This window comes from Agelaius tricolor, unplaced genomic scaffold, assembly GCF_023055355.1.
Source record: "Agelaius tricolor isolate 1412-34295 unplaced genomic scaffold, bAgeTri1.0.p SCAF_4, whole genome shotgun sequence".
NCBI lineage: Eukaryota > Metazoa > Chordata > Aves > Passeriformes > Icteridae > Agelaius > Agelaius tricolor.
Window position 1 is genome coordinate 30,690,266 of NW_027269264.1, and position 23,774 is coordinate 30,714,039.

Sequence of the window (23,774 nt, forward strand, 5' to 3'; positions counted from 1 at the left end):
TTCCAAAATAATGTTCCTCTTGCTGAGGCAGCAAACTAAAATTCCCATGTTACAGGCAAAGTCCTGTATTTTGCTGTAAAGGTCTCAAGAGAAATTTCCAAATGTGACATGCAAATTAGAATTAAGGAGCTGAAAACTCAGCTTCTGCCGGTAGAATAATGGAGGTGCAGTAATACAGGTTTTTGCACAAGAAGAGAACATTATAATTTCAATATTGACAAACTGGGTTATAGCAATCTGGGGTTTCAAGATTTACCTGTAAATGACAGGTAAAACAGAAACCTCTCTCATGTTGATAGCACTGTTTGGCCTCTTTGACCAGGGCTAGGTGTTCACTAAAAATATAGGAATGCCAGACCTAGATTCCAAAGTTCTCTTGTTACAAAGTACATACTAGCATGCACACATTGCTGCTCGTGCACAGCAAATATTCTTCAAAAGAGTAAAAACACAGCAAGAATTTTTTTTTGAAAGTAGAAGAAAGATAACCAGATTTCTCAGTGATATTGTTGTTTTAGCTCACTGTTTCCTATGAGAAGCAACTTGAGCTGTATTTCTCATGGCATACAGAAACCGCCCTCACATGCCTACAACATCCATGTACAGAGCACAGTGCTTGGGCATGTGCTCTGGTTGTATTTAAAATTCTGACTTGAAATGGCATCTTAGTCAAACAGCATAAAATATTCAGATCTCTGTATTAGTAAAATAAAGTCTTTAGAGACTTACTGGCAAGAAAGGGATTATTTGAAACATCAGCCAGACAGCGGTGCTCTGACTTGGTGCTAGTTATATAGATAAAAATGTTAACAAATATGTTGTCATTTCTTTTTTTTTTTCCTTTTCTTGTGGCTATTCGCACATATAGTGCTCAAGAGAAATTTGAAATATGAAATATGCAGAGGAGGGCAGCAGGAGAGGAGAAGGACCAGACAGCAAATAGGACTGAAAATCATTAGGGTAGCATACAAAAAGCCTTTACTAATATAACTATCAAATTTCTGATTAAAGATCCCCATTAGAATCCTTTGGCTGTTTGAGGCACACAGTATGCCAGCACAGCAGTTAAATAACTGCATATGAGCACAATTTGCTTAGCTATTTAACTATTTTCTTTTCACATCCTCGGGGCTGCTTTAGCCAAACTTGTTTCAGATTTTTAGCAGTGTATTCCCTGTTGGGGTGGTGGAGATGATGCAGGAAAGTATCAGTTATTTTCGTCATTTTCTTTTTTTTAATAGTACTTGCTTTGTTCTTGCATTTTGTGGTTTGTTTTCTTTACTTTAGTTGGTGAGATCTTATTATGAGATATTTGTTGTAATTCTCTATTACTCTGCTTGGTAATAGGTCTGTCTGTGGTCAACTGTGCTGATGATTTATTCAGCTGAAAATCACTTGGCTCTGTACTCTGTGATACCTTGTATAACACTATCTTTTAATTTAAAGGCCTTGTCTGAACATGATTATTCTGTAAAGGCAGAACTGCTGCAAAGAAGATCTCTAGCACTTGATATTGCATTATCAGCCCTACCAGTCTTTTGGTCTGCTGACTTGTGAGAAGCAGCAAAATTGCGAAGTCACACTATGTGTCTGTCAGAAGCAGATGTCAGATGACATTTCCTAAATATAACCAAGTTTCTTTTGAAAAAGAGAGAATAGGCCACTAAAGCATGTAACCAATCCTCCTAACTTGAGATAAGATCTGTCAGCAGCATTGTGGTCAGTTCAGCAGAACTTAGCGGTAAGAGAAGCTGGGACAAGGTTTTTTCCTTGATTAATACTTTCAGAAAAAAAAAATCTTGAGTGGGTGCAGGGATCGTGTCAGCTAGATTTCTGCTCTGAGTTTTCCAAAGTTCTTTCAGAACTGTTTGAGAAAGGAAAGAAGTAGTGCTGCCATGCAATGAAGAATTTACTGACTTAACTTTTGTTAACAGACATTTAGATGTAAATATGAATAAATATATATGAGCATATGGGTTTCTTTATTGCAAAAGAAACTCCAAGCCCTTTAATATTTAAAAATGGCAACATGCAGGACAGTGGTTAAATAATACAGTTAAAGCAGAAGGCACATGATTACTCCAGAAGTGGCTGCTCGATAAATAGGACTTATAGGAGTCATCCTACTCTAACAGAAGGATGATTGCTATTAAAACTAGGAATATTGAACCCAAGATGTGTTATAGAAGGCAATGGACTCCTCCTTGTTGGGTGGCTATGTCTAACAGAGAGCTTTAGCTACCCTGGCCAGACTCAATGGTGACCCCACCAGTGCATCCTCTGCCCATGGGCCCACAAACCCTCTTTGAATTCATGTGAGGCACCCAAACATTGCCTGAGCAAAGCTGTAGGTAGGTCTGTGCCCAGCTCTGTCCCCTGGCATCCTGACTTGCTGCTTTTCCTGACTGGGCCATTGGTGCATGCTGTTGTAGATTGTCCTGTGTTCAGGCGTGGCTGGCTGTGCCCAGTCAGGACTCCTGAGTGGGTTTTGAACTTGACACAATCACCTTGACTGAAAGGGGTTGTTTAGAGATGTGTTGTTACCAACCCTTTTCCTACTTAACCTTGGTGTTAAGCCTTGCTGGGGAGGATGTGGTGCTGAGGTTGCTATCTGTTCCTGGCTCATAGCCCCTCATGGGGCAGCCCTGCTCTTGAAGCTCACTGACAGTTTACCTTGCAAGGACTGTAAAACTAGTTACATGAAGATTGTAATGAAAATTCAGAGATTACTTTTATTTCTTTGATCTCCTTCTCTCTGCTTTTCTTAAGGTACATACTTACCTTCTCCATCAGTAAAATACATTTGGAAAACATTTCTAGATTATCAGATAGGAGATATTGCTGCTTCACTTAAGAAACACGCAGTCAGCTAATTGAATCCCTTTCTAAGGAAATTCTTACTTCTTGTGAAATAGATCAGATGACAAATAGCAAGATTCAGTACAAAAAAGTAGTCCCTTTCTCAAGTTTTCTTAGGAGAACTCACACCAAAGATAGAAAATGGGGCCAAACCTTATTCCTTCTGAAAGCAGTCATCTGAGTTCTCAATGTAATTACTCTCTCTTTTTCAGAAACATAGTCAGCTATTTTCCTGCTACTTTTACCTGCAACTCTTTCCCAAAGTTCAAATAAATATAGTAGTGTGATGGTAGGCTGTATGGCCTGCTCTTGGGCAGACACTTTATGAAAGCAGACTGGGTTTTATAGGGTAAAGTGACTATCAGTCAAATGTCTCTAGGCCAGCTGTGTCAAGTCGGCAACTTTAGATAAGTTACCAGTAATATCACTGATTCCTTTATTAGGAGCCTTGTATCACCGTAGCCAGTTTGCCAGGAAACATTATTTTTCCCCAGAATGTTTAAAGTTCAGAATTGATGAGTCAGGCTAGTTTCAGCATTCTGCAATACCAAAAGCAGTGTGCACCCTCTCCTCTGTCCATTGCTGGTGGGTTTTTCGAATAGGGTATTATTCAAGCTGGGTACCGTCCACTCTAGGACAGAGTGGACAGTACCCAATACAGAGCATTCTGCTGCAGTACCTGAGGCATATCAGTTAATGAATGAAGCTCAAAACATGCATATCAACAAAAGATGCATGACTTGTATCAATACCCAGCACAAAGCAGATGCATAGATGATGACCTTTGACTGGAGAATATCCTTGGCCTTTTCTGCATGGTCCTGGGATCCTGTCTGTCTAGTTGATTTTTGTAATCACTTCCTATCATTCTTCACAGCTTTCCATATTTGAGTCAAGAAACTTTTAGCTTCTACCCATGATCAGTTCTCCTGTCAGGCCAAATTCACAACTAAACTGGTTTTAGACAATAACCAGTCACCTTGAAGCACTAGGAGTGTTACATTATCCTAGTGCACAGTTTGGCTTCCAGAATAGTGGTGTCTGCAGTATTAGAGACCAGATAGTCAGCAGTGACTAACTGAGCAGAGTTGGCTTGTGCCCTGAACTGGCTTCCACAGTATGTCTTGTTCAAGTCTGCCTTGGCTGAAGAAAGAAAATGCTTCCCAGCCTTGGACAGTTTTCACCCATCTCTCTGCAGTCTCGGATACAACTGTACAACTCAGCATTGTGGAAATACTGGGAGTATCTAACCCAGCTTCCTCCAGTGGAGGTTCTAGGAGGACAGGGGCTCTAACCTTCTGTCCTCTTACAGCAGTTGTCATAAGCGTTTTTAGTTTTGGAAAACTGAACAACTCTGTAGAAAAGTTTGAGACTTTTTATAAAGGACACAAACAGTTCTTCATACACCTAAGATAGTGGCAATTAAAACAATGGAGTGAGTAGTCTCTTCTGAAGTTAAACCTATATTAAGAGAAGAATGTATGGGACAGTAGAAATCATTCCAAGTCACCACATATACTAATTTTCATCCATCTCTGTGAAATTTCATTTAAATAAGCTTCACAGATGGGAATTCACCAGATTCTTCATCTCTTAGGTTTGGTGAATTAGATTCTGTACCTGGTTTTGGGCATTTAACTACACCGGAGGCAGGCTCTAACCCCTGACATCTTCCCCATTATCTCAGCAAGGTCTACTCTCTTGCATTTTACTTCACAACTCTTTAGGAGCATAAAGTACATGCATGGCAAACATAGAGAAAATCAAAGACTTTGCTTGGAGGTCTAAAATGTTGCTTCTGCTCTATAAATTTTTCAGAAAGCTGTCTTGCTTTCTCAGTTTTCATACCAGTCTGAGGGAGATCTGTGCACTAGGACCACAATATTTTGGGGTTGTACAGAAGCATGGCTCAGCAGTTATAACTTCTTATATGAACTGGGAAGTTCTTTGAACTCACAATGCTTCATCTGACTTTATTATTTTCACAAACATTCTGTGTCCCTCTTGAAAAAAAAATGTTGACCTTCTCCTGTTCCCTATTCTCACCAACAGCTTCTCCTTTCTTAGTGATTTTATCAAGTTTATACATCTATTCACTGATGCCTAGCCTCTGTTTCACCAGGTTTGCATAGTTAAGACTGACAATTATCTATTATACTTCTGTAAGGATTGTTTGTCATATCACCTGAAAAAGGTTGACTTCCTACACAAATACTGTTGTCCAGTAGCACAGAAATCCTCTTGCTAGCAATGTTGTGATTAGATCCCCAAATTTCTGACTAGGTAGGTTCCTCCCCTCACTAGTGAAAGTACCACCTTCACCAGCAGAGACTCAGGCAATCATCTCACCCTACTGCCTGAAAAACACCTGTAAGGAATGAGCTTAAGCCCACTGTGCAAATTTCTACTGCATCATTCTTTATGTAAAGTGGTTTCTAACATAGACTTTGCATGAAAGATGTTTCACTTCTCACTTGGAAAAGCCCATTAAGGAAATAGGCTTGTGAGTAAACAAACATTAGCTGCTGAAAATTGCATTGAAAATAAATGCAGAAGTGAACTCAGTAGTTCATTAAAGTCAGCTTTTAACAATATTTGTACAGTGCACTTACCTGTTTCAGCTACTTTTTACCATATGGCTGTGTATTGAGTTTGAGTGAAATATTAACAAGCACTGGCTATAAAAAAGTATTACACAGCATGCTTGACATATGGTGAGGAAAACCAGGACATCTTGTTGAACCACATTCGTAGTCATTGATCTAAGGCTATACTTTAAGGCCACATGTTCATCAGAGTAAAAGAAAAATCAAATAATTACAAAGGATATGGAAGTTAATTTGAACAACAGGTTTACAGTCAAAGGTCATTTTGGGTTAGAAGGGACTTCTAAGATTGCTTAGTTGATGCCCATCCCCACAGAAGGAAAAGACAAGTTAGACTTATTCCTGTAACTGTGACCCTCACTGTATAGAGATGGTTTGTAAAACCTATCTCTGTAACTATTTTGTGGAGTAGGTAGGTATCAGTTTTGGTGGTAAACCGTATGGTTCTGTCAGATGAAATAAATTCTCTAAGAAAAGATGACTGCAGTATTTCTTAAGGAAGAATAGAGGTTTCTTGATGTCCAAAATTCTAAAAGGCATTTCCAATTGCTCCCATAGTCAGAATCAGCTGCTGGTTTTCTAGTATGCAGACTTAAGTCTTATAAGGCATTTCAATTGGCTGTTAGGAATGTCTCTTCTGCTTCAGTCTTCTTCCAGAGATATTAACCTTCTTGATGTTAGCAGTTGCTTTCAGACATGTCTATGGTAATGGGAATCAAGAAAATAGTATGGGTTTAGGCTGCTACCAGTATGAAAGTGAACTTGGTACAAACAGCTAATCTTATTCTGCTCTATGCTCTTAATCACAGACCAAGCTGCAGTTCACAGCTACTGAAAATGTTGCGGTTGTAGAAAAGCTGAAATAAACCTACTGTAAGCCCTTAAAATCTCTGGTTGATAGCAGAGGTGAGGAATTAACAGAAAGACTAATCACCCTATTTGCCAGTTGCTCCTGTGCTAAAATGGCATGTACCTCACTCATACATAGCAAAGCAGGTCAGTGGATTGGAAAAGTAGATTTTCCTTAGCCATACCAGAAAAATTCAATACTGAAAACAAACTCTCTACTTGCTCGTGAAAAATGGTCATCATGAAAGTTCAGTGAACTATGTTTTAGGTGACTATAAACCACTGAGTAGATGTTTGCACATGTTTTCACAAACATTCCACCAACTTCAGTTGAATCCCTACTTTTTTCCAGTACACTAAGATGCTGCTGCTTATGACATGCACCTAGTTGAGACAAATGTATGGAGATGAATAGAGGCAGTGCATATCAGAAAGAGTAACAGCATCTTTTTATGCAAGGTATCCTCTCTGCCATTCAAAAATGTCAGATGACAGTACAATTAAGTCAAATTTTAAAAATACCTAATAGTTTTATGTTTTAACAACATCATGACTCACCATCAAGTTCAAAACTATAAAAAACCCAAAGAAAAAAACAACACCAAACAAACAAAAACCCCCAACAACCCAAATTTTTTTAAAAACCCAACAAACAGACAAAACAACAGCAACAAAAAACACAGAGAGAGCACCACAGACAAACAGAACACAAGCCCTTCAAACATTTTGCAGGCAGTATGTATGTGAGAACTCACTTCAGCTGTTTGGAGATCACAGCATGTAAAACAGTAGGTGAAGCAGAAAGAACAGAGACTCATCATGTCACACGTGTATCATATGCTCAGTGGTTTACAGTAAAAGACAAGTCTTGCATGAATTCATAGACATATATAGACTGCCAAGCTGCTGACAAGCTACCTTTCACATACTCAGATGTGACAGTCAGCTTCAGAAGCATCGAGCAAGAGCTGGTGAAAATAGAAACTCATGAGCCAAGGTATTTGGCTTTTCTATGTATTCTTACAGTTATTGCAGTAAACAGTGCTATTGTTCCATTCATAATGAAATAGAGTGGACAGGTCATAGGAGTGTTGTGGAAAGCTGAGCTGCCTCTGCCTAGGGATGCCAGGTGAAACCTTTCAGTGTACAATCCAGTAAGAGGGAAAGCAGGGTAGTGTTTGCCTTGCCTGTAAAATGGGCAGGAAATGCTACCCACACTTGTTCTTTGTTGCTCACACCAAGGCAGCATTTACTCACCAGTATAAAGTAATGACAAGATGACTTCCATTTCAGCAAGGAACAATGATAATCACTATAACCTAATTGCAAAGACTGCAGTGTACTATTTATGTCCATCCACATAAATTCATTTTTATTACTTCAATTTCATTTTCATGAGGAAAAAATAAACAGAAAAATGCAAAATTAACTCTTTCCAGGAATACAGTGGGTTAGATTTCACCCCAGCTGACAGAAGAGCAAGGGCTCATAGTTCCCAGCAGAGTACAAATCTGGAACAGAGAGAAATTGCTTGACCTTATGTACTGACCCTTAAGTATTGCTAAATGGTGCAAGCCAGGGCAGTTCCCAAGCAGCTATTCCATATTAAGCTAACCAATGCTTTAAGAAGCTGCCTCTGATTCTCTGACATGTGCCAGATTTGCCATGTCAGCAAGGACATAGGACATAGCAAGCCTAGTGTGGATTTGTCTCAGCTGAATCCAGTGGCTACAAATGGGTAATTAAAGGTGCAATACATAGATATTAAATTACAGATGATGTCAGAGAGAGATTAGTTTTTCTCCTCCAAAGTAAAATCAATGGCAGTCCTGCTTTTTAAAACCACCTGTCCTGGTGAAACAAGAGAGGGTGAATGCTGATGTTCTGGTCTCCTAGCAGCACTGTAGGTCCACTTTTTGCTGGAATAAATAGCTGCAAAGTGACACTGGAGAAGCAGTTCCCATCCAAATTCAGAGTAATTGCTATGCAAAAGCTTCAATCAGTGGAACTCTTCTAAGAGCAAGGTCATAAGAGAAGTAGCTTCCATGTGAACACCTTTCTTCAATCTTGTTACATCTATTTTAGTAGAAAACACAGCTTACCAAAGCCACTGGTCTTTCAAAACAATATGACAGAACTTACCGAGTGCCCTTGCTTCACTATCTCATGACTGACTAAGAGGAAAAGGTGTTTCATTTTGGATGTTTTCCCAAATCTGGCATTCCAGTACTAGGAAGCAAAGCAGCCTGGCATGGAAAAGACTCACTTCTTCATCTGAACAAAGGCAAAATTACTGTCTAAAAATTACCAGTGCAGAAATCTATCTGAGCTTCATTTTCACTTTTGCTTCCAAATTCCTCCTAAAGAAAATTCTGTTGAATAATCAGTTCAAATTTGAAACTTTTTATGTAGCACAATATCACAGTTCATGTTTTTTTACCTGACTTATTTGTGAGGTTTTATATAGACATTAAAATTCTCTTATGCAACATAATGTTGACTTATTGCTAGTATTGGGTTGGTTTTTTTTTTTTTTTGTCTGTCATTTTATTTAATTTCAACCTCTTATTGCTCTTGATATGAACTATCTTCTAGCTGTTGCAATGATACAAGTTATACAAGTGCATACACTGATGCGAGAGGGTACTTCTGGTAATACGCAGTTTAATGTGTTAGAAAATTTGGAAATGGGATATGGGCATGTAATGATGCTTCCAACAGAAAGATAATTGACGTAAGATAGCATTTACAGCTTTTATTCAAATTCCACAAGACTTTTTACTCCAAGCACCATTCCTGATACTGGAACAGTTGATAAAGGCATTCTTAAAGAAAAATCCCTTGAGCAACAGTAAGTCCAAAAGTAAAGTGTATCAAATGCTCTCAGCTGACCTCTCCACAGTGGTAAACCGCATTTCGTGACAGCATAGTTCTCAGTAACTTCAAGAAGATACGGTATCTGAGGAGGCATATCTTTCCATCGCTGCAGTGTAAATACATCCCCATGTGTCCACTTTTTATCCTAAGGCTAAAGTGCTGTAATTTTCTTTTGAAGTCCCCAAAAACTGATGGAAAAAGTGCAAATTATGGCACGTAGATGAAGAATTTTCACGGACTTACACTCCCACTGTCTCTTGAAGCTGTGGCAGTTGACAAGTATAAAGCCTGAGAGTTAAAATCATCACCTTAAAGAAAGAAAATGCAATAGTATTAGTTTAAAAATCTGCAGTGATTTAAGTATAAAAAGCCTGATTTTAACAACTGAGTCGTAAAGAGTGAAAGCTCAGTCTCCTGGTTATCAGGAGACTATCATGCTGAAGTTACCATGGCTCCTTAAAGCTGTTATAATTTAAAAGAACATGGGATCTTTTCCCAGGAAAGAATTACCTCTTTCATCTCTAGTCCAAAGTCTGAATTTTCTATTACAACAAAGCTATCACTCATTTTCAGCCATATAAATGAAATAACAAAACTGAAATCTGTTTAGAGAGCATCCATGGTAATCATTGTCAGTAAATATGTGCATGTGATTAAAAGTGTGCAGAACTGGGACTTCAGCGATGAGTTTAAGTGTCCTATATATTCGGTTCTGATACAGCTTGAGCTGTAAGTTAAAACTGGTAACATTAACAGTCCTTGTTACTGTAACCAGGACTGTATGGGTCATTTCCAAGGCACTGTGGTAAAGTATCTGTGGCTTTATGCTTCAACTACCTACTCATCATGGAAAAAAGGTTCTTTCCAGGGTTTCTTAAAAACATCCAATGCTGAGAAATATAAATGTTTGTCATCTGACTTACTGCATGTTGCAAGTAAGACAAAGTTTTTTTGTCATTAAAATGAAGAAGTAAAACCACAAAAAATGGCCTTGTCTCCTTTAATTTCTTCATTTCACTAAGTGCACAGAAGAGGCTACAAAGTGGAAAAATACAAAAGTAATACAAAAAGCCAGGGGAAGCCAAGCTATGCTCGGACAATATGCCATGGAATGATGTCTGGACATGCACCAACGCTGTTCTCCAGAATGCTGCTTGCCTTGAGCTTGTGTTCATTAGTGCATGGCATGATGCCACTGAAGTTTCACACTGTCACATGAAAAATAAGAATGAGACTTTGCCTGCAGCAAGGTTTCTGGAAGGTGGAAGCGTCTTTCTGAAAGTGTTGTTTCAATTGTAATATCTACTGATGGAGTGGATCAAACACAGTTAAGATGCAAACATGACAACCTGAGGTGATTTGGAAATCAGCGAATTCATGCTCTCTTCATCCAATCTCTAGCTTTCACCTACAAAATTTATTTTTTAAGCTGGTGACTTTTTCATGTATTTTTTTAGCAGTGAGAAATATGGGTGGATTCTCAAAAAAATCCTGTCCTTGGAAAAGCCCTGAGTTGTCTCTGTGTTCACTTGGTTAGCTGCATCACAGTATTACTCCATTTGTCCTCCTTGGCAGCCTCAGGGCTGACCTCAATTCACTATGTGAGGGTCTGCTTGGACACCAAGGGAATTATGGCTGAACCAAGTACCTCTGTACCTAACACTGGCCACAGCCTCTCACCTCACAGTGCATTAGACTGTCAAACTGTTGTCTCTAGGTAACAAAATTGATTTATGTCAGTAGGTATGTTAAGACTTTTCTTGTCATATTGATTTATGGTTTTCTATGGTCATATCTTTTTTTTTTTCAGTTTAGTTTTAGTATGGAACAGTTAGATGCATCCTGACAGTTTTTTAGGTATTGTCTTCCCTCTGAAACGTAAAAATTTCTGGATGTCTTGGCAAGTCAGATTCTCATAAGACAAGAAGTAGCCTAGGAGATTATATAATATTCCAGATAAATGAGGTATCATTTTATTTGTTGTTAAAACCTGTAGCCTGAGCTAAAAGTATAACAGACTATTGCCACAAAAATCTTGATGCTATCCAAAACAACCAGCTTTCTGTGAGTATCCTTCTCAGCCAAGACTACTAGAACCCCAGCTAGTATACAGAGGTGTGTGCTGAGTTGAATATGAAAGGTATTGGTACCTCAGTGAAAGGGAACCAATATTTATAATTTTTTGCATTGCCCAAGAGAAAGTCAAAACTTTAGAAACTTCATTTTTTAAAAACTCAAGAATAAAAGAGTTTTTAACTCAAAACTTAAAACTCAAAACTACCCTCTATTCTGATGTAACATTATTTAGGTTTCAATCTACATATTTTTTAAGATTTTAGATGTAAGAAGGAAAAATCTGTAAATGTAAATTTTAAAAATTGCCTATGACTTACTGTTCTCATCCTTTGCATTAGGGTTCAGTTTTCTTTTCCTGTCTGTTAAAGTAAATATATACAAATTTAGCATAAACATTTCTAGATTTGAAAGAACTATATTGTAACTATAACTATTCAACAAATCTTTAGATTAAACTGAGCTGTAAGTACAGTTGTTATTAAATAATATCAAATAAATAAACTTCTCTACATTTCTTTTATAAAACTTGAATCAAAAACTTTACAAAACTTGAATCAAATTCTGAAGTCATAATGTTAAGACTCTCCTTTCATGACTATAAATACATATAGTCTGGTTTACTGGAGTCTGTTCATGTGCAAGAAAATACTAGCTTTATTAGTTTTGTACTACTGCACATGCAAACAAGGAAGAAAATACTGCAATAGTCCTGTATCGCACCATTTTAGTTGTAGAGCCATAATGGAGTTGAAAAATAAAAATTCTGTGTAATATATTGTAGCCACAGTGTCTTTGTAGCTATGAAGAAAACACTGTTCAAACTATGCTTTTACAGTCCTCACTCAAGGCAAAGTTTGTGCTCTGTACAGAATACTAACTGGTCAGCTTTAAAAATGTATCTTTCCGTACACCTTGTCTCACATAAGTAACACAGTGAGGAAAATAAAACCCAATTAAAATTGTCCAAGATCTCATATTCTACCCTCTTGTCATCTAGAAATAAAATGTGACTGAAGTCATGCAAATGTGCCTTATTAAAATTTCCTCAAGGTTGTTCACAGGAAAAAGTAAAGAAATAGTGAAAAGTTTCACTATCTGAAGTAAAATGTACCTTTTTTGGGTTGCTCATTCTTGAATGATTTTCTCTTCTGAAATATTATTAGTGCAGAGAGTAGGACAGCTACAGTCACACATATGGGGATGATTAAAGAAATCCGGAATTTTTGTCCACTATACTGTGTACTCATTAAAGCTGTTAAAAACATTAAAGGAGAGTAAATTTATAACTTACAAAACAGGCATTGTTTCTCAAGTTATTGGTTCTGTTCCTCCAAAGTCTTGCTCTGACTGAACAAAGGATTTGTAAAATTTATCAACATAGTGATTTACACTCATATTATGAATAATTTGTTCTGAATTATTACTGTGAAAAGCCTTTAAAAAAGCCAGTCAAATCTTTCATTTGTATGGGGTTTAAGTTTGTTACCATCCTATTGGCATCTGCCTTTGAAATATTTCTATATATTGATGAGACCTCCTCTCAGTCTTCTCCAAACTAAACAGTGTCTCCTCATAAGAGAGATGCTTCAGTCTCCTCATCATCCTTGTGGCTGTTGCTGAGCCCTCTCCAGTACCTCCTCTCTCTCGTGTCCTGAGGAGCCCAGAACTGGGCACAACACTCCAGATGTGGCCTCACTACTGCTGAGTAAAGGAGCAGGATCATCTGCCTCAACCTGCTGGCAATGTCCTTCCTAATGTGCCCCAGGATACCATTAGCTTTCTTGGCTGCCTCATGGAGAGCCTTTTGTCTGCCAGGATTCCTAGGTCCTTCCATCCAATTCACAGATATCAGCCCCAGCCTGTGCTGGCACACGAGGCAATTCCTCCCCAGGTGCAGGACCTTAGACTCTGTTCAACCTCACTAGATTTCTCTCTGCCCAACCCTCCAGCTAATCAAGGTCCATGCCTTCAGGTGGATCAGTCACTGCACCCAGTTTAGTGTCACCAGCAAACCTGTGGAGAGTGCTTTTGATTCCTTTGTCTGGGTTGTTGATAAATTGAATAAGACTGGACCCAGTACTGATCCTTAGGAAATGCCACTGACAGCAGGCTTCCATCTGGACTTTATTCCTCTGATCATGACCTTGTGGACTCTGTAATTTACCAGTTCTCGATCCTGTTCATCTAATCCATATTTCCTGAGCTTAGCCATGAGGGTATTAGGGGTGACCGTGTCAAAAGCCTTGCTGAAGTCAAGGTAGACAGCTAGATAGAACAATTAAGTAGGAGACCATCAAGGAAGATGACCATGCAGCTGAAAAAATTCCCTCTGTATTGGCAGGAAAATAAGGAAAGCTACTCTAAAATTAAAATATACAGAAAAATACAGACTGGTTTTTTGGAGTGGAAGCTAGCTGAGACTTCAAAGACACAAATAATACTGACTTGTTCAGTTAACCAAGAATCAATATTGCACTGATTTCTAGAACTGAACTCCAGTGATAGAGCATAGCACATGATATATGTATGAACACTGCCATGTACAAGTTCAAGGTCATACGAACCTAAAGTGGAAAAGTGACCTGAAGTTTCTCCATTCAGTTCTTTATTCCAGAAGACACACGTGTAGTTCTCACTCATATTTGGTTTGAATGTCAGGATGCTGGTGACATTGTAGAGACCATCTGCAGTCAGTGTATAGGTAGTATTTGCAGATCCGCTGAGATTGAAGTTCTCATTTTGCCAGAAAACCTCTGCCAGAGGAAAGCCTTCTGACTGGCATATAAAAACAAACTTGTCTTCACCTGGTATTCTCATTACTTGAGTATTTATTCTCTTGTAAGATGCTGCATGAGAAGTTTTTGAGTGAAATTGTTGTATGCAACAACAGTCATTTTCCCACTTCACTTTCCCTGCTTCCTTTTAATCCTATGCATTGTCTCTGGCTATATCTGTGGAACACTTATTTAAAATGATGAAGGATTTTTTGTAGAATAATGCAAAATGAATTATTCAATCTTTACCGTGCCTACAGCAAAAGAACACACTTCAGTGTGTTTATGCAGGGCAACAGTTGACACTAAATTTATGATTTATTAAGACAGAAGAGACAAGTGGAATCTTATGGGACTTATTTTCACTTTTAGAATATGCCACTTCCAGAAAGCCTGATTTCATGTTTGTTTTACCGTAGCTTATAAACAGTGTAATGTTTTCATCATATTAGAAAAAGAATTGACTTTTCATAGGAACTAATGTGGGTCTTAAGAATGTCTGTGTCCATTTTTGCATTTGATAAATATTTTTATTTAAATATCTGGGTGGGAAATGAATGCTGCCTTGCATCACACAGACATGCAACTAGTGGGAAACACCAAAAATCTTTCAAAGATCTAGACTGTCTTACTTTCCATTAACATATACGTTTATTACTAATGCCCATTTGGCTTCAATGGACACAGAAAATCACATGTCCTTGCTCTGGGAAATGTAGTCACTTGGGGAATCCCCAGCCACTTGGGTCATTGCAGCTGGATTCATAAGTGTATCAAAGCATCTCTGAGAAACTTTTTGGAATGACCAGAGGGTGGCCCAATAAGGGGATCAAAGGAGACGAGTGAGGTGGTGGCACTGGAGAAGAAGGCTGTAGAAAGAAGGATGGAAGGAGAACAGATGTTGTCCCTCCCCTGCACCAGGTGCTCCGGGAGGGGCTCAGCTGTTGAAAGGCTAGGCACCACTAAGACGACTGTTTTGGTTCAGCTGGGGGCTGAGCACAAAGTCTTGGTGGGACAACTAGCAACAAATTCCTTCAGATTAACCAATTTCTACAAGCCTGTAGGAATTTAGTAGAGACATCTCAACGAGCATACAATTAGATTTAATTTAACCCCTCACCTCTTACATCCAAAGCAATGTATTTGTAGTCCACGCCCTGGTAGTCAATGAGACAAAGGTATGATCCTGCATCTGTGATCTTAACATTGGTGATCTGGAGGATGGCTCGTCCCAGCTTCAGTTCACTGTGCAGAAGTGATGCTCTTCCTACATAATCAGGATGTTGAGATGGACAGAGTGCGTTCCCATTGCGGAAGGTGCACACCTCTTTTGATTTCAACAAGCCCTGCCTTTTCTGCTCCCAAATAACAGTCAGAAGTCTTAGATCCACTGAGCCATTCACAGGGAATCTGCATTCCATGGTCACGTTGCTCCCATACTCTGCAGTGTAGAGCGGTTGAGGAACTTCAACTGTAAATAAAGCTATGTATGGAAAAGAGAACAGTTTCATTTGTTTCATCAAAATATGTTCTGATTTTCTTTAAAGTTGAGCAAAACTGTGTCACACAGTCAGGGGTATATGGCTACTGATTTGACTAAAAGTTTTAAGCATTTTTTGTTCATATTCACGCTAATATTTTTACCATATAGTAATAATAGCAAATCATCTATATTCTGTATTGATTACAGAGTCTGAAAGATGAGGGCAGAGTGACCAAGTTTTTGGTGGTGGGTTTTGTTTGTTTTTTGAGTTTTTTTTGCATTTTTTGAGTAACTTAAGGCTAGGCCAGTGATTACACGGGTACCATTTTTATCAAACTGTGATATGGTCTCTTACATGTCCTAAGGTTGTAATAAAAGCAACAATTAATTGTGGAAATTGTAAATCTAATGTCACTATCCTTTACAAGAAGGAATACCAGTGTAGTTCCTGTTAAACAGAGTTGCACTGGATAAATGTGTATAGCTCAAAATTGCTATGTAGCAATTACAGTCACCACAAACCTGGAACCATGTGAGTATCATTTGATCTCATGTGTTTTCTCAGATATGTGCAACAGTATTGCAGAAAACATATCAAAATAATCTCAGCCATTCACCCAATCTGAAATTAATATTGTTATCAATAGGTTGCCATTTTAAAGTGTACTTGATATGGTTATTTCTAATACATCATTCAATATACTTTGTTACTACTTTCCATATTGGATGTGCTATGTATTGGTAGACAATTCAGGAGCACTTGGAAGTGTTGGTAGTGACACTGCAAAGAGAAGTCCATGCAACTGTAGCAAGGGAGAAAATTTTGTGAAAAAGTGCCTAGCTCCTTCTGGGTTTTAGCCAAGCTGCTTCTGCTGCAGGCATGAACAGGGGAAAACAAGTGATTATACTTCACACCATCTCACACTTGCCAGTGGGCATTGGTTGCTTTGGTCATTCTCCTTCTCACAGCCATGCCACTGATGCTGGACATCTCAGCTGCCAATACACAATATGTTCCCTGACTCTGGAAAGTGACAGACACCTGTCCTGTGCTCAGTCAGTGCCTGTGCCTTCTATAAGATAGAAAGCAGAGGCTCCAGACATTACTGACCATTCATGCAAGTATTGCTGGAGGTGCTGAAGCCCACATGCTAAAAGCTGCATTAGTTCTGTTACTGGAACTGAAAAGCAGTTTCTCTCTTACCTGAAACCATGGAGATCTGTATTTTCAGCAACAGTATTGTGAGGATTTGGAACATTTTCTCAGGTAGATCTGAAATAAAAGTTTTGCAAAGAATTGCAAAGAAATAAAGAATTGCATTAGAACTTGCAACAACTAACCTTCTGCTGAGGCAGATCAGAGCCATGCTAGCCTTTAAAATCCATCAGAGCTCATAAACAGCAAAAAAAGAAACAAACTCTAGGCTACCAGCAGAAGCTAGGAAAATCTGTATTAGAGCAACTCATGCACACACAAAGAATATGAACCAATGGCAATGAAACAGTGGCAATAAAGAGAAATGAAACAATTCCACAACTTCAGTCATGACATTTTCAGGATCTGTAGCTTGCAGGCAGTTTCAAATAGTCTGACAGGGAAATGCTTTTATATTTTTTACTATCCACAAATAATAATCAATTGCAATTGACTTCTCCCATGTAGGAGAGATTCATGAACAAGCACAAGCAGATGTTATAACTGTCTGTACATGATCCAGTTTACAAGATTTTTAACCCTGCTTTTGTTTCAGCTTTGCTTTGCATGGGGTATTTTGCAGTTTCCTATTGCCTTAAACCTAAAGACCAGGAAATCCCTGAACACATTGTGAGGCAGTGGAAATCTCAGGATGGGTAAATTGAAGTTTGCTTCAGAAAGGATTAGAATGAAGACTTACTGCTGCTATTCTTTCACTTTACATATGGCAATGTCTGATGTGTACAAATCGCCTTGTATTACTGATAGTAAACCATCATCCCTGGAATAATACAAAAGAAGAAAGTACAGTTTTAGAGTGAATGTATTTGTGTTCCAGTAGCAAGCAAACTATCACATATTTTTTCATACTACTGTATACAGACCAACATAACTAAAAAGAGGAAAAAATCCAAACAACAAAGAAGCACCAGAGGCAAAATTCATAACAAAACTTATGAGATAATAGAAAAGACAGAAGAATTACTTTGAATAAAGCTTGTTAACATGTAGTATAATCTGAAAAGAAATAGTGAATAAGACCCAGAAATAAGCTACAAGGAAGTAAAGAAGAGAAGGAGCAATTTTAGACTTCCCCAGAGCTAGACTTACTGGAGGAGGGGTTTAATTTTACTTCCCTATTCTTTTGTGGGCTCAGCTTGAAACATTCTGGTTCAAATTTTCTCTGGTGCTGCATTTCTCTCATTGCTTCTACCCTTGAGCTTTCAGTATCTTGGAAAATGAAGCTCAAAGCTTAGCAAATTAGCAGGCAAAATTATGGGACTTTTTGATGTGATGTCACAAATAAAGGTTTATATGCAAACTACTGTAAGCAGACTTATTACATGTAAATGAAAGCTAGTTACCTTTATCAAAGGTATTTAATACATGATGAATCATAATTACTATGGCTGTGTGAGAAAGGAGCTAATAAATACCATCAGTATCTCTATCTTCCAGATGCAGAAGTAAAGACTGTTACTATTTACCATCCTTCATCTCCTACTACACTCACTTCTCCACACAGCTTACCTATTAGAAGATAGACTGAATGAAGAATGAAACTATTTCTCATCAATATTTAGATCCTTGGATTAATCTTATGTGAGACATTTTAGGTATTCTGCTCTCTTTTTATCATCTAGAGTACATTGAAAATGCAGAGATGTTTATTTTTTAATGTAGGAGATAGTATTTTCAAAAATACACATATTACTGATAGTAAAAATAAGAAGATACACAATCTGCCCCAGCAGATAATCATAATTATTACATATCAAGAAAATCTTGTCTGACCAGAGGGATTCGTTTTAGAAAAGCATTACACGTAATATAAATACACAAAAGAAAACAAATATTAGAACATTTTAACTTGGGATACTGAAAGCAGTCACAGAATGCTTGTGGGAGGGAGGAAGGATCTGTATTAAAAAGATCAAAGATCTATTAGCACAGATGTGTATTAGAAAGATCAAGGATTTGTCAGCAAGGATCTGTATTAGAAGGCATCCTTCCTTATTTCCATAATCTCACAAGCAGACATCAAGTTGCTGTGCGATCTTTGTGCAATTTACCCATGCAACTTCATCATGTGGCTCTGACACACTTCCATAGAAAAGCCTGCACCAGCATCTAGAGGGTGATTTCTTCTGAGCTTGCACTACTAACCATTCATGGTGTAACAGAATAGCCCCCATGTTCTCCCTGCTTTTCAGAAAACATATGTCATGCCCTGCTCTTCAACAGTCCTTGTACACAACTATCCTAACTTATCCTAAGCTTATGCTAAAGTCTTTTGTTTTTCTGTTAAGAAAAAGGCCACTTCTAAAATGTATTCATCATATGCCTGTTACAAATTCACAGGGATAAAAGAAGGAACACTGTGCCATAAAAATTAGTACTTAATGCATCTTACAGCAAAGTGAGGAATTGAAAATACACATCTGAGAACAGTATGAAGTAGCATGACATTTCAAGACCAATTCAGATGAAGTCAGTAAATTGATTTCCCAGACCAATCTGCAGAAGAAAAAGCAAGTTATCACACAGTGCTCTGTGATTATGAGAGTTAAGTCGTAAAAACCTTGGATAATTGAGGTGGTAAAAAGCATCACATCAAACATCTAAAGATCATCATGGCTTTTTAAGAGTTGTAATAGTTTCAATGAAGATTTGGGGCCCAAGACAAAGTTTGAACATGACCAATGAAAACAAAAGTATGACAATGATCAGGGAAAATGAGGAATATAATATTTTCTCTTTGTACAGCTTTTTTGCTTTTACTGAAAGTACAAAGTTGAAAACCATACTTGACTTCATTGGGCCACAAGCAATATATTCTGGTAAATTTTCTTAATGAATGCTGACTGAAATCCAGATGGTAATGATAATAAATTGCTGAAGTTCCATCAAAGATGGAAATTATACTAAGTATTGTTTTCTCCTCTTGATTCATTCCATTGATCATGCCAGTAACTTTAACCCTGGTCCCAGCTCACTAATTCAGAGGGTTTATAACACTTGTCTAAAAAAAATGGGTAATTTTTGGCCTTACTTCGTACAAAATCTTTAGTGGTTGTCCAAAATCCTTCTGTAAGGAGTGAGAAGGACATTTCTTGTTCCTTTGGAAAATTTAGACTCCCATTTCCAACTGTACAAGCTCTATGCTCCATGCAACTATATGATTCAATTTTCAAAATAATGTATAGAATTTATTCCATTCTACAGACAGAAGTGAAAAGGTGCTTATCTTGACTGGATGTTATAAGGATGCTCTCAGGAACTGAAACAGATGGCAAAATATGAACATCAATCTGCTACACGCTTAAGCTGTGGAGCTCTTGAGCAAAAGCCTGGGGAGCTCATTTAAGTAGCTGTGCTTTGTATAGACCTCTTTGGTATGTGTTTATTGTTATTTACTGGATCCTATTTTCAGAAAACCCTCATGTGTGTTTTCACCACAGTGCGTTGGCAACTGAGGTTGGCACCAGTCTGGTGGTAAGAGTTAAGGACTGATTTGGCATTAGTGACAACTCTCACAATGTTCATAATGTTAAGTTTACAAGAAGTATTTTAAGCAAAGGAACATGAAGATCACAGAATATTTTGCATTCTACTCCACTGTAATAACGATTGAAACACACATCTGAGTAATGTAAATTAAATCCTACTGTTTTCACCCATGAAAGGTCATAATGCTTTTCTTAAGTAAAAGAAGCATCTTAATGTAAGATCCTCTACCTTTGATTAGTACCCTTGCTATGATTGCTCCTGCACACGGCAGGGGGTTTGGAGTAGATCACCTTTAAAAGTTCCTTCCAACTCAAATCATTCTATGGTTCTGTAGTTCTATGATTATTCTCAACACAAGTTTAACAAAGGATCCTGAACATCCTGAGAATCTTTGTGCTGCTCACTAAACAAAACAACCAGAGACACAGTCACTGATACAGGGACCTTATAGTCTAATAAATAATGGAAAACCCTTTCCTGGAAACATTGTTTCAGCTATTAAAAGATTTGTTTTCCAGCAAATGGATGATTTAGAACAGTAAACACATTTGGTGTCTACATAATGAAATTTAGCAGCATTAAGCAAGGAGAGCTTTTTAGATCCATAGCTTCCACTAGAATAATCAGACCAATTGGAAAAGCTAAACAAGATTTCAAGCACACTGGCTTTCCTCCAGGTTTAAAGCAGGAGTCAAATCAACACAGAAGTTCACAATAATCTCTCAGATTTCACTCTGGAATACCAAACTATTAAAGGACTAAGGAAGGGATACTTGGTTCTCTTTAAGTTCAATGGCTATGGTAGACAGACCCTTCTTTGAATTGTATTTCCCTGAGACCAAGGTATCCCATTGGCAGCACTTCTGAAGTGATCCTGCTTGGTTGTAGCAGGTATAATACAATTATTTTTACAACATAGAGGGAAGTGGGGACATTGAACTCCACAGCTGGGAGCTAGGAGGATGGAAATGTCACCAGGCTGGCCAGTTGGCCTGTGTTCACCTCCACACAAACTGTCCTGTAAACTTCTGCAAAAAGGTTTTGCAAGTGGTCTTGCATCCTGAGACATCTTGAGCTGGTAGACTTTGTTACAGATTTGAAATACACATATTGCAGTTGATCTGTTCACTCCTACATTCAATGTTTTTGCTCCTCTGCTGACAGACTCTGCAACGTTAGTGAGCTGAGATCAGCTATGTTTTTGTAATGACTGTGCTTTTCCTAACCCCTCTCCTTCTGCACTCTCTGTCTTATTGTACTGCAAAGCTAGTACCCTTACTAAGCACAGGCCAGTGCCTTCTGGAAATAATCCAAAATGACAAACTCACCTTAATCAAAAGCAATCAAGCTGTGTTAACAGGCATCTGACTTGGCTCCATTTGACTCTCCTTGTGTGAAATGGAGTATTATGCTCAAAAAAACAATCTTCTCATGCACCTATGTACACAGCAAAAGATTATATGGTCCCAGTCACAGTTTCTTTTGTCTTTTTCTGTTAATTACAGAAACTCCCCTGCCTTCTGTACATTTTGCAAAAACTTGCATGGAAGCAAGTTTTCTCAACAGCTTTCTTTTAACACTCTCACATGTGCAAAAAGACACAACTTGTTGACATCTTCATGAAATGGCTAAACTGATTTTACTTTCTGTGGAAGGGTCCAGTTTAAAAAAAAGAAACAAACCAAAAAAATTAAAGAAAAAACTTTAAAAATACTAGGTCAGAAAATAAACAAGAGAATAAACAAAAAACAAGCAGTAGATACTCATACAAACTACAACTGTTCCGTATCTCACCATCAGAAAAAAGGCACTTTTTTCCTATTTCAGGAATTTAATAAAAAATCCTAGCCATGCATATTAAAATTTGTTCGAAGGCCATTTCTCCAGCCTGTCTCAGTGTATTTTGTGGACATAATCTCTTGTTCTTATTTTCTCAAACCTGCCTTATCCAAATACCACCTCACCTGGTGTTCTTCTTGTCTTTTGCACACTTGTTGCAGTCCCTTGTTGCCCACCTCGCCACACAGGCAATTTATTGTTGGGACAATTGGTTTTTTCCTGATGTTTACACGTGACGGCCTATTTGCATAATTTCAGTCTGCTCTCCATCTTCCTTCAGCCTTCAGATGAAGATATATAATTTCTCACTTCCTCCTTTGCTCACACTATCGGTGAATTCTCACTTTCCCTGCATTGTTTAACTGTCACCTGTTGAATATTTTCCACTGTCAGTTTTTTGTTCCATGACAAATATAATCATTCTAATACAGCTGAATTTTTTTTTCTATAGATACTAGGATAGAATTGGGGTGAAATTTTGTTACATTTAAAAAGCAGCTGTGTATATCATAGAACTTTTCAGAGCCTTTCCGCTGTTAGCAGCATTACTGAATACAGACTGACACTCTGGCATGATACACTGCAAATTTTCTTTTGTATCTCTAGCTTCTACAGAAAGAAAGACTTCTTAGAGAGGCACAAGAACTTCTCTTCATAGCCTATGCTTTTTCTGGGATGCAGAAGGTGAAAGTCTCCAGACTTGCTGTACAATCAAAACAACCTGCAGGTAGTATGTTAGTAACAACTAAAAGAAAGTAAAGAGGAATATATAGATACAAATATATACAGAGGTTTTTTTCTCCATTCAAATCCTCCCTGAAATTCAGGATGAAATATTTACTAAGAGCTACATCCTCATATACAAGCTGAAGAGGCTCACCAAGCACCACTCCTCTGCCTTTGCCTATGAGAGAAGATAGAGTTGTAAGAGAGTTTCAACTTCTAAAAATATTAGGGTCAGAAATTTATATGGACCTGTGTTTTAGGATCTGGAACTTATCCAGTCTTTCATTCAGAATCAGAGTCTGTATCCCAGTAATAATTTGAAAATAAACTTAAGTAAATCTTAAGAATCTAGGAAAAAAACTGCAATCCATCAGCCAGAAATACAGGAAAAATCAATTTGCATTTTATCAGTGTTATACTCACATCAGATCTTTACGCAGGTCATTGCAATCTGATTCATGTAACAGCAAAGATTCCCAAAACTCTATCCTATTTGCACAATTGCAGAAACTACCCAAGTCATATGACAGTGTATAACATGCACCAATAGCACAGCTTGTAGGCTGATCTTATTCAGCTTGTAGGCTAATCTTTATGTCATAAAAACCTGACTATGTTGAAAGGACTTTTCTCGGGACATTGTTAGTTTCAGTTTCATGCTGAATGTACACTGAGATCACTTCACTGCATTGCTGAGAATGTGCATGCATCCAACAAAATTATACAAATCATTCTGTAAAATCTATGTGCTCAAATTCTGCTTTTGATTATACCCATGATTTTCAGTGGGTTTATAAACATTTAAAGCAGTGTACAGCATTGGCATCTGAACTTGCATTTACTAGGACTGCTGTACATTCATCATAATTTTCTTACTTTCATCAGATTAATTTTACAAGAATTTTTCAAGCAATTACCTAATATTTGCAAAATCTATTTCCTCTTAATTTTTATCTAGGTTGATGTTATTACAAAAAAAA

The 23,774-nt window shown here is 37.8% G+C and overlaps 1 protein-coding gene across 1 annotated transcript; it reads right to left on the reverse strand.

Moving 5' to 3' along the window:
- Positions 1 to 9,160: 9,160 nt before the first annotated feature.
- On the reverse strand, positions 9,161 to 23,277 carry LOC139589502 (programmed cell death 1 ligand 2-like). The gene is made up of 8 exons (XM_071425950.1): positions 23,218 to 23,277; positions 17,420 to 17,500; positions 16,729 to 16,797; positions 15,162 to 15,524; positions 13,832 to 14,113; positions 12,379 to 12,519; positions 11,585 to 11,626; positions 9,161 to 9,499 (listed from the first exon to the last, which is right to left on the reverse strand). Exons 3-8 carry the CDS (start codon positions 16,781 to 16,783, stop codon positions 9,423 to 9,425), a joined length of 960 nt encoding a protein of 319 aa, XP_071282051.1. The 5' UTR covers positions 16,784 to 16,797; positions 17,420 to 17,500; positions 23,218 to 23,277; the 3' UTR covers positions 9,161 to 9,422.
- Between the last annotated feature and the right edge of the window lie 497 nt (positions 23,278 to 23,774).